The 11,668-nt window shown below is 37.4% G+C and overlaps 1 protein-coding gene across 3 annotated transcripts; it reads left to right on the top strand.

The window, feature by feature from the left end:
• The first annotated feature begins 1,708 nt into the window (after nt 1–1,708).
• On the top strand, nt 1,709–11,497 carry LOC139935720 (methyltransferase-like protein 27). Of its 3 annotated transcripts, none has more exons than XM_071930267.1 (6): nt 1,709–2,171; nt 2,347–2,526; nt 3,265–3,387; nt 3,748–3,886; nt 4,122–4,214; nt 6,044–11,497. In XM_071930267.1, exons 2-6 carry the CDS (start codon nt 2,398–2,400, stop codon nt 6,235–6,237), a joined length of 678 nt encoding a protein of 225 aa, XP_071786368.1. In that variant the 5' UTR covers nt 1,709–2,171; nt 2,347–2,397; the 3' UTR covers nt 6,238–11,497. The 3 variants fall into 3 exon arrangements, with proteins under 3 accessions (XP_071786368.1, XP_071786369.1, XP_071786367.1); XM_071930268.1 differs by having other exon boundaries at nt 1,710–1,978; nt 6,044–11,496; XM_071930266.1 differs by having other exon boundaries at nt 1,710–2,526; nt 6,044–11,496.
• Nucleotides 11,498–11,668: the final 171 nt, after the last annotated feature.

The raw sequence follows: 11,668 nt of genomic DNA, 5'->3' as shown, positions 1-11,668 counted from the left end.
GTAAACTTTTTATAATTAATAGCATTAACATATTTTGTAAATTGATGATACACTTTTATACTTTATTGTGCAATTTTTTTTATAATTAATACAACTAACCTATTTTGTAAACTTTATCTACACTTTTCCTTTATTTTGTAAACCTTTAACATTTTGTTCACTTTTTATAATACGTAGAATTAACATATTTTGTAAACTGTCTTTATACTTTTGTACTTTAGTTTGTACAATTTGTGTATTTTTGTATATTTTTTTATATATTTTGTGTACTTGATATATACTTTTATCCTTTAATTTGTAAACTTTTTATATTTTGTAAACTTTTTATAATTAATAGCATTAACATATTTTGTAAACTTGATATATACTTTAATACTTTATTTTGTAAACGCGATATATACTATTATACTTTATTTTGTAAACTTTATATATTTTGTAAACTTTTTATAATTAATATACTTAACATATTTTGTAAACTTTATCTAGATACTTTTATCCTTTATTTTGCAGAGGCTGTGAGGCCATGTTGAGGTCGGCGGCCATTGTTTTTTTCCAAGGCGAGGATTCTGAATAACGGCGAGAATTTATTATGCAATTTTGTTTTCTTTCTTTTTTTCACTGGGTGTATTCTCTGGACCCACGCTGAGGTCAATATAAAAAGAACTTATGGATAACTTTCCGAACTTAATTTTGCGAGATCCAGTTTCAAAAAAGGGCTATCCAGGTCAGTGCATAACCACGCAGGGCAATATGTTTTAGAGGTGCGATGAGACGGTCGATAGCTATTGAAATGTAGCAGAACGAATTTACTTTGTATTGTAGACATTATTTTTTATAGTTCTGGGAGTCCTAAGGAAGCATGGTGAAATATTGGATAAAAAACAGTACTCACAAAGCACAGCAAAGCACATCACAAGTTGCAAAGGGTAATACGGCAAAACACTCTCGACTAAAAACTGCAGCCAGCACACAAGCACTCCCAACCGTAGCATAGCGATGAGTCAACTCGACCGTGCTGTGTAAACGGAAATTTCCACTCAAACACGTGCTTACTTAGAGCATTGAGGAGAAAAACTATTGTAATACTTTGACAACTGGGTTATTCACATTCAAATTAGCCAAGGGGGCATGCGATCACTCCGTCCAAAAAACAATAAAACAATCAAAAAAGCGCTGGTTTTAATCATCATAGTGGCGATCAATGGAAACTTCCGTGGGCTCACTTTGGGTTATGCTCGGTCAGCACTGGCGGATAATGTAATTACATAATAATCATGCAGCCACAAAATCTAGTTCCTCCTTTAAGTTTGGTCAGTGATATGTTTTTCAGAATTGTGAAAAAAACTAATGATAAAGCCAGAAAAACAAAAAATTCGTTAAAATTTGAAAAAAGGGGAGACCGAAACGTCACCGCCTTTTACTGCATGGATACTAGTTTTTCCTGAATACGCGACTATTAGAGGGCGCCCTGGAGTTTTGGTGGGGGCGGGGCAGGGGTCCGGCCGGGCGCACGTCGTACACGTACACACTCTCACAACTTAACTACCATCCAATCAATGCAAACTGAGGCCGTGTCCGAAACGACGACTTCGGCTACAGCTACGTCTAGATCAGCGCGTCTACCAGTGTTGAAGAATAGCAGACGCGCGCGATCTAGCCGTAGCTGTAGCCGAAGTCGCCGTTTCGGACACGGCCTGAGTTCCCCGCCCCCGATTTCACGAAACTCATCGCAAGTAGCGACGCATCGTAGGGTTTGCGATGCGTCGCAGACCTAGTAAGACACGTCGCGGCTGCGACGAGTTCGCAACTTACGATGTGTAACCGGTCGCAACCTGCACTTGCGACGCGTCGCAGCGCTTCGTGAAATCGGGGGCTGGTCCCATAAATAGATTAACTTCAGGAAAGCTGAGTTGGTTCTTCTTCTTCTTCTTCCATAGCAATTGTACTGGCTGAATTTCATGAGCAAAAGCGTACTCACGTGAGTTGAACTGAACTCAACTTTAGCCCTCCGTGTTGACAGTTGACAACGGTCGAGTCTCATCACACAGTTGACAGACTGATGTTAAAAGAGAGCCATTTACAGTTCAACAAGTGGGCTAAACTGAACTGAACTGAACTACTGAGTTGGCACTGGTTGTAATGGAATGACCCATATATTCGTTGTTGATTGAGTAAGGTCATGAATTTCCCTCAGCTCAGTCAAAAGGGGCGAATTATTACACCCCTTTCAAAGACAGAATGTTTACTTCACTATTAAACCCAGCCCTATAAAGTCAGTTCACTCGTCCCCAATTTCAGAATATTGGTTTACTTGAAACGGAATGACCCTATATCATGTCTTTTTAGTTAGATATCTGGATACTGTGAAAGTTAAAGGCGTAGAACTCAACTGCCAGAATGGCCGAGCCCACTCCAATTAGAGATACAGCAGAAAATGTTAAGGTGATTTATCAAATGTCTGCCAAGACTAACTTCAAGGAAGCCGTTGGACAATTCTATGACAAATGGGCTGAACATTACGACGAGGTAAGTCAGCTTTGGATACCAAGAGTGCAACCACTAAATAGAGGGAGAAAACAGACTGTCGGCCTGTTGTGTGGTTACTGGCCTGGGGCTAAAATCACCGGCCTCTCTGGCCTGCGGTCTAGTGTAGGCTGACTCCTAGAACTATGTCGCTTCGTTCCGCTATCGTGTCCTGTTACGGGAGATGATAGCAGAACGAAACCCCGTAGTTCCAGGAGTAGTGTATCCTAGATATTAAGCCCTGAAAGATATTATGCTAATCAAGTATTGAAGGAGTTTTGAGATTTACAAATAAATAATAATAACTAGTTCTTATAGTGCATTTCACAATGTGCACAACTCAATGTGCTTTATAAAGTTTATAGTACCCTGATCAGGCCAATAACATTCCTTTAATCTTTCCCAGCTCCCCAGGACCAACCTGGGAAATCCCTAGCGCTTCACTGCAGGCTTTTTCATACACTAATATCAACCACTACCCTCGCAGGTACCCAATTATACCCCTGGGTGAAGAGAAAGCAAATACAGTAAAGTATCTTGCTCTTGAAAGGACACAAGTGCCGCGACCGGGATTCGAACCCCCAACTCTGATGACTTAACCATTCCAGAATTAGAGATAAAGGTTTCCTTGCTAGAAGATGCTCAGAAAAACACACCGATAAAAAAACTGGTTATGAATGACCCATTTTTAGATTTCCACCCCATCTTCTGAACCATCTTTCTTTTTACTTGCTCTTCAAGGATTTGGAAAACTCAAAGTACGTTGCCCCAGTGGGTGGTGCAGAGGAGTTGAGTAAACGAGTGGAGGACAAGAACGCTCTCATTATCGACTGTGCAGCAGGTACTGGGCAGGTCGGAGTGGAGGTATTTACAACATTTTATTTATTGTGTGAATAATCATCTTGAAGTTCAATTGCATACTACTAACTAAAAACAGGGATAACATCATTAGATTGACTGATCTGTAAACTAAAAACTAACATTGATATTAATCTAAAAGCTCTTCAATACTCTTATTCTTTAAATTGTTAAATCATTGCAGTTTCAAATTGCCTCTAGCTATCAGGAAATCTCAGTTGTCTTAATTGGTATGACACTGCTCTAGGACCACTAAAGTCATTGGGTTCAAATTCCACCCGAGTAATATGCCTGTGATTTTTTTTCACAGAAGTCAGGAAAGTACCGAGTATACAGTAATATTATTTTTATTATTTTGTTACCTAGTTGGCAAAGCGGGGATTCAAGAATATTGACGCTGTAGATTTGTCTCAGAAGTCCTTGGACATTAGCGCCTCCAAGGGAGTCTACAGAAAGCTCTTCTGTGACAGCCTCGGCAAAAACAAAATCAAAGGAGTTGAAGATGGTATGAAACCTTTTTGTTCAAGCCTGAAGCCTTTTTTAGGCGTTGGAACGCACACAAACTTGTGCAATAAGGGTACTTTTTCTTTCATTTTTCTGTTCCAATTTTCACAGATTTCTGATTTTGCATAATGCTGGGATTCACCAAGTGAGAGTACTGGTCTTTGACAATAACCAAGTGCCTTTAAGGTTACACATGTTGATGATTTAATCATGTATGGTACCTTGCCTTCATTTAGGTTGTTACGATGCTTTAACTTGCATAGGAGCCATAGGCGTTGGGCATATTGCCGAAGATGCATTTGTGGAATGGAATCGAATTGTCAAAAAAGGTACAGTGCTAAAAAATACACTAAGCTCTGCAACATGTATTAAATAATAGCCATACTAAGGGCTCTTCACTGCTCAATTTCATCAAGCTGCTTATATAAGCACAAGTAAATTATGCTTACCAGAGTTAGGTGACTGGCCAAAATAGAATGTAAATGTAGAATCTGTGACTGGTATTTTGCTCATTTTTGCTCAGCACCGTGTTACGCTTAAGCAGCTTTACGCTATTGGGCTTGGCTGCTGGATAAAGCCAACAGCGATGTCACATTAAGCTATTTTAAGGTATGCTGGACACTGTGCTATAAAGTATTCATCATCATCATTTAGGCTGTGTTCATCCGGTGTAAGATGTTCATGTGTAGCCCTCATGTAAATGCCATTCATTTCTAATTCTTGCATTTCTATAAATTGTTGGGTTTGGGTAAAATGGACTGTAAACACCCAAAAAAGAAGTTGTGACCAGGATTTGTGATGTTTTTCAAAACAACCAAAAGACATTTAAAAGTTCATGTAAGCACATGTTTAGCAAGTACTCTCTCCTGCTTATTATAAAAAAGAATGAATGAAATTGATAATTCCTAAGAGGAGTTATGCTTATTTCAATAAAGACACTCATTTTGCGAGCTGTCCACGGAATACTTGACAAAACAAAATGTAAGCATTTTAGCTGTGTACTAAAATTTTGATTCAGTCAAGCATTAACATTCCATGGACAGCTACAAACACGAGTGCCTTCAGTAAAACAGGCTTAACTTCTCTTAGAAATGATCACTTATCATTTCTTTATCAGTTAAGCAGGAAAGAATGCTGGTTAAATATGTGCTTCACCGGGGTTTTGAGTGTCAGTTGATTTTCTTAATTTTTAAATCATACATCTCGGTCAGCTTCATTTTGACTCGCCCTGTATAGACGTGCACAAGGTATTAACAGTGCACTACTATAAAGGTGCCCTCCAACCAAGGCTATCAACCATGCAGTCTGACCTCGCCATTGTGTGATTGACTATTCAACTACAACCATGTCTGACTTCCCAACAAAGCATTACCAAAAATAAACTTATTTACCAAAACCTGCTCTTTTCAGAGCTAAAACTCCCTCAAAAGAATAGTACACCATTGTACCCGTGGCAATACAGTTATTTACGATCCTATAAGCTAAAGTAGTAGTCCAGTCTATTTTCTATACCATCCGCCCTGGTAATAGAAGCAGGACAGTTCTTTTCAGAACTGAGAAGTCTCCCGAACCTCCGATTATCTACTCCGCGGCAGTAGAGTAAAGCAAGACAGTTCTCTAAGAACAAACTCTACCTGGCAAGTAGATACACACATGGTGTTACCGCAAACCAAATATACATTGATACCTGCCCATGCAATGCCTCAAATCCTATAAACCAATGTACCCGCAACCTTATAGTTGAATATTATCATTCACACCATGCCAAGCTTTTGACACAGAGAAATGAATTTTGCAGTGCTGTCTACTTCATATGAAACGCTGTTACAAGTTCAACTTCCATATTTGACAAACTGTCATCAATGGAAATAAATAACATCGTTGATTGAAAGATATTATATGCACATAAACTGGTAGTGGTGTTTCTCTATTGGAAATAATTAAGCATACGGCAAAGCCACAAAATAGCATTACAGGGTTTTGGTTGTGGGGATTGTGGATTCGCTAAATGCGTTTTTCCATCCAAAAACTTTCGGTCTCCAAAAAATTAACAATAAAAAAAAATGCAAGCTGTATAGTTCATGTAAACTTATGAGATCACATGTTTCTACAAAATATATGAGAATGCTGATTGTATGTTTTCTGTCTTTCACAACAGGTGGAATTATGGTTTTTAGTGCCAGCAAAATATCATTTGAGAATGAGCCCGAACGGCAGAAAGAGATTAAAAATCAAATCCGAGCTGCAATAAAGGATCTGGTTGAGCAAGGACAGTGGGAAATGCTGGAACATAAGGATATGGACTACTTGTTTGGACATCAAGCTGATATGTTTACAGTTCGCCGGCTTTAAAAACAGACTTGGGTCCTATTTGAGAAAGCTGTTGAGCAAGAAATACTGCTTGACAAATTGTTTTGAGTACATGTATAAGCAAAAGGTGATTGGCGCACCAGTTGCAACAATGTAAACTTGATAGATTGTTGGCTGAAAACCTGTTTCTGCTTAGAAAAATTGTCCGTTGCTTAGCAGTTCTTTGTGCTAACAACAGGCTTTATGAAATTGGGCCCCGATGTCAATGGGTTTGGGGAAAATATCCACCAGACTAAAAAGCTTGTAGCTCAAAATGGTTTTACTGGACCAGTTTTTTTTTTAACAAGACCAGAATCAAAATGAGCTGAACAACCACCAAGGAAATCTATACATGTAGTATAGGTGTACTTTGATACTCAAGAGATTTAAAGGCAGTGGACACTATTGGTAATTGTCAATGACAAGCCTTCACAGTTGGTGTATCTCATCATATGCATAAAATAACAAACCTGTGAAAATTTTAGCTCAATCCGTCATCGAACTTGCGAGATAATAATGAAAGAAAAAAACACCCTTGTCACACGAAGTTGTGTACGTTTAGATGGTTGATTTCGAGACCTCAAGTTTTAAATCTGAGGTCTCGAAATCAAATTCATGGAAAATTACTTCTTTTCACGAAAACTACGGCACTTCAGAGGGAGCCGTTGCTCACAATGTTTTATACCATCAACCTCTCCCCATTACTCGTCACCAAGAAAGGTTTTATGCTAATAATTATTTTGAGTAACTACCAATAGTGTCCACTGCCTTTAAAAGATATCTATCAGACTCATAGTCAAACAATTATTTCCACAAAGCTCTTACACAATGAGATAGAATATTATTACTCAATTGAAAAATACAAGACCACTGGCTTGAATCAAAATCCACTGGCCTCGGGTCTGTGTTCCAGCCTAGTGTAATTGCGAGCCCTGCCTAGCCTAAAAGCTGAGTCACACTGCAGCAATAACGAAAACGACGCAAAGGGAACCCATTGTGTTGCTTGAATTGCTCCACGCAGAATACGCACACGCTCATCCAACCAATAGAGTGCGTTCTCTTTGCGTCGTTATCGTTATTGTCTCGTTATCGCTGCAGTGGGACTGGGTCTTTAGGACGGTTATAACACATCAATCTTGATAAGATATTTTAATACAACTCTTCCTATAATACACTAGTTGAATCAATGAACAATTAAATTTTTAAATTCAGTTTTAGTAGGTAATAGAGTATTTAAGAGAATATGTACTTATGAACGGGGCTGTACTCACTTCATTGAAGGGTTTTAATGAACCATTAATTTATGGGAAGAGTTTGTCTTGGTCAAAGGCACTGATTGGTAATTGTCAAAGACCAGTCTTCTCACTTGGTGTATCTCAATATATGCATAAAATAACAAAGCAGTGAAAATCTAGTCTCAATTGGTCGGCAAGTTGCAAGAGAATAATGGAAGAAAAAGCACCCTTGTCGCACAAGTTGTGTGCTTTCAGATGCCTTGCATTAGAGACCTCTTATTCAATTCAAATATTGTAGTGAGAAATTACTCCTTTCTCAAAAACTACATTACTACAGAGTTAACCGGTTCTCACTCAGCGCTCCATTGTTTGTTACCAAGTAAGTTTTTAGGCTAACAATTATTTTGAGTTATTACCAAAAGTGTCCAGTGCCTTTAAAATGACTCTTGTTTTAGATATGAATAAACGTTAAGGATCTATATGAATACAATTGATTAAAATTCATTTAAAGTGGTAGGAATAGTAGTTCAACAAACATTGCCTGTGCTGTACCTTATCTTGATTCATAGAGGGTAAGCTCACCAGTGGCAGCATAGCTGTAATATTTATCACACTTGTACTATCTTAGACCTACTAATAAAAACCATGCGCACAAATAGCTAAACATTCCGTACTTATTAAAAATAATTTCATTACATACTCCATCCAAAAAATAATTAAAAATAATTTCATTACATACTCCGACCAAAAAATTGTAAATTTTTTAGCAGTATTAAAATTGTGTGTCAGCAAAACATACAAAACATTCCATTTTTATAAATTCTTAAAACAATATAATATGTTCTGACTATTATTAAATCAAGCATTTCAAATAAACATTTAACAAAATATGGATACATTGTAATAAATCAGCAAGACTGCCAAATCACCTCATAAAGATTGTCTCTGTATGTTTGCATAATTGATTTTGCAGCAATATAAACCTGTCATGCACCATTTATTTGAGTGATAAATTGATCATATGAAAAAATTAATTGCTTTTTTTTTCCAACTTTTTTTTTTCTACTATGAAAAGTTTGTGGTCATTTGATCTTTGTTTTTTTCATTTCATGAATTTTTTTCTGACTAGCATATATTGATGCATACAGAATTTACTCCATGCTTGTATTTCTTAGCAATTTCCTTAAAAACTAAACAAATAAGTACAACCAATTGAAACCGCAACTATTCTATCAAGTAAAATCATTAGCCGTCCCAAGGAAATAAAAATAATAGTCCGACATAACTATCTACAATGAATCTGTCGCCATTCTATCCCAACCATGAAGTCGGATCTTAAGAGTTCAAACTGTAACAAATTACTTTTAACATATTTGTTTTCATCATTCTCTGTTTTGTATTGCGCATAGAGGCTCCTGCATGATGCCCTCGTATAACTGTATTGTATTATTATAACTACAATATTATCTAAATAGTCACATCACTGTGTGGGACATGCAAAAACAGCCTGATTATCTTAACCCTTGGACTTTTTGGACAGTTAATTTCATACACAGTGTAAACACCTGCAATTGAGGATCTCCAGTGTCCCCCTTTTGTTTGTAGTGTAACTTTTTGGCAACAGTTTCCATTGTGTTTTTTTGCACATATTATCTGAATAATATTATCTAAATAATCACATCACTGTGTGGGACATGCAAAAACAGCCTGATTATCTTAACCCTTGGACTTTTTGGACAGTTAATTTCATACACAGTGTAAACACCTGCAATTGAGGATCTCCAGTGTCCCCCTTTTGTTTGTAGTGTAACTTTTTGGCAACAGTTTCCATTGTTTTTTTTGCACATATTATCTGAATAATATTATCTAAATAATCACATCACTGTGTGGGACATGCAAAAACAGCCTGATTATCTTAACCCTTGGACTTTTTGGACAGTTAATTTCATACACAGTGTAAACACCTGCAATTGAGGATCTCCAGTGTCCCCCTTTTGTTTGTAGTGTAACTTTTTGGCAACAGTTTCCATTGTTTTTTTTGCACATATTATCTGAATAATATTATCTAAATAATCACATCACTGTGTGGGACATGCAAAAACAGCCTGATTATCTTAACCCTTGGACTTTTTGGACAGTTAATTTCATACACATAGTGTAAACACCTGCAATTGAGGATCTCCAGTGTCCCCCTTTTGTTTGTAGTGTAACTTTTTGGCAACAGTTTCCATTGTTTTTTTTGCACACACTTTCAACCTACGGACCTATACCAATAGGTCCCCGGTTTGAGTGTGTATACCCTACCCAAACACACCAAAATTAATTGGGGAAAAAATCAATATTTAACACAGGCTTTTTTGTAATGGTAAGACGTGCATTCAATTTTTTTTTTAAATAGATGTTAAATTTGGGCAATTTCATGGTCAGTCGCATTACACTTTTCTGTGTCATTTCTTGATCTTGGTGCTAGTAAATCTAAGTTAGTTATTCTTTCCCCTAAGTTTATAGATTTCTACTTAATACACGAGGCTTTGAAGTGATGATATTAAAAATGTTGTGGGCTTCGTGCTCTGGGTGTAAAAAAAGCGGTCAGTCGCATTACACATAAAGAACATGGAAAAATATAACTACTCACAATTCAAAAGTTTCCTCAAACTATAAAACTTTCGCAAGTTTTACTACATGTAACACACAACTCTTAGTTTTGTATACATGAGTATCCAGCAGGATACTTATAAATGGTCAGCAACTTGAACTATTAGGTATCCATGGAAAAAACCATTGTCAGTTGCATTACGGTCAATCGAACTGCAGTTTTCCAGTCAATTTAGTCAAGCCATAAGCCGAGTTCTTAGTTGGCAAAATTTGGTTCATTCAACAACTAAAAATAAATTGGTTTCATATGTTAGCTATAACTTCCAAGTGGAAAGAAAGTTGTGAAAATTTTTTGATTTTTGGTGTAATGTCCATGTTTGCTTGGAATTGCCCATTTGGATCTGCGATAAAGAATAATAATTTTGGTTTTAGGCTTACACATCACGCCTGGTCACTGAGCCATTAAATTCCTTCCTTAACACTTCTCAGCTCCCTGGGGAGTATACTGTACAGTCAGTGCAACAAATTTGCTCAGCTAAATCAATCACAAAAACCATATCTGCCCTCACAGATACCCATTTACCCCTGGGTGGAAAGAAGCAACTACAGACTTAAAAGTGTCTTGCTCAAGGACACAAGTGTCAAGACTGGGACTCGGACCAACACTCTGCTGCACAGAAACACCAGAGCTTGAGTTTGGTGCTCTTATCCGCTCTGCCACGACACCCCACATGTAGTTTTGAACAAATTATTGAGTACAAAACACGTGGCTCTTCTCAGACAGAACACATCTTCAAAATACAGATTCCCACATGAATGTACCAGGGAGAAATAAGAAACAATACTGCCAGTTATAAGACACTCAATTGAACAGGAATATAACAACATAAGACGAGTAGAGGCTAAAAAGCAGTCGTTTCAGAGCTGAGAAGACTTCCGATCACCCGATAAATATACTGTACGGTAGTATAATAAAGAAAGACAGTTCGCTAAGAACAAACTCTTCCTGGCAAGTACAGATTAACACATGGTGTTACCACAAACCAACATATTAATACCTCACCATGCAATGCCTCAAATCCTATAAATATAAGACAGGCTAGACATATAAGCAACCCTGTGTGTTCTGAATGGAAAATAAACTGAATTTTTGTCAAAAGAGAGGTTTAATTCTTGTTCAATAAAACAAAAGTAGTTTCCCTAAAAAAAAAGTCATCTCCAGACACCACAAAAAACAAAGCCTATTAATATAGTTTACATTACCCTTTCACTCGGTGCTACCCTGAAATCTTTTGGAAAAAATCCACAGCCTACTTAGGATTTGAACCCATGACCCTATCACTCTAAAGCAGTTGCCTCAACCACGAGACCACTGAGGGTGCTTGCTAAACCATGCCTGATGTAAGGAAGAGGGCCCCCCCCAACCCCCGTACACAATTTCTTCCCATACTTTAACCGGCGTTCTCAATAAAACAGTTATTCCCTGGCCAAATGCCAGTAAAAACAAACGAGGACCAGTAGATATTCATTCTAAGTGGTCCCGCTAGCTAGTTTAGTGTTGAAAAGCATCCCTATTTCATTTGAAATATTGACCTGTGAAAAGG

Source organism: Asterias amurensis, chromosome 4, assembly GCF_032118995.1.
Source record: "Asterias amurensis chromosome 4, ASM3211899v1".
NCBI classification, from domain to species: Eukaryota; Metazoa; Echinodermata; class Asteroidea; order Forcipulatida; family Asteriidae; genus Asterias; species Asterias amurensis.
The sequence above is the reverse complement of the archived record's forward strand: the minus strand, read 5'-3'. Positions and strand labels throughout refer to the sequence as shown.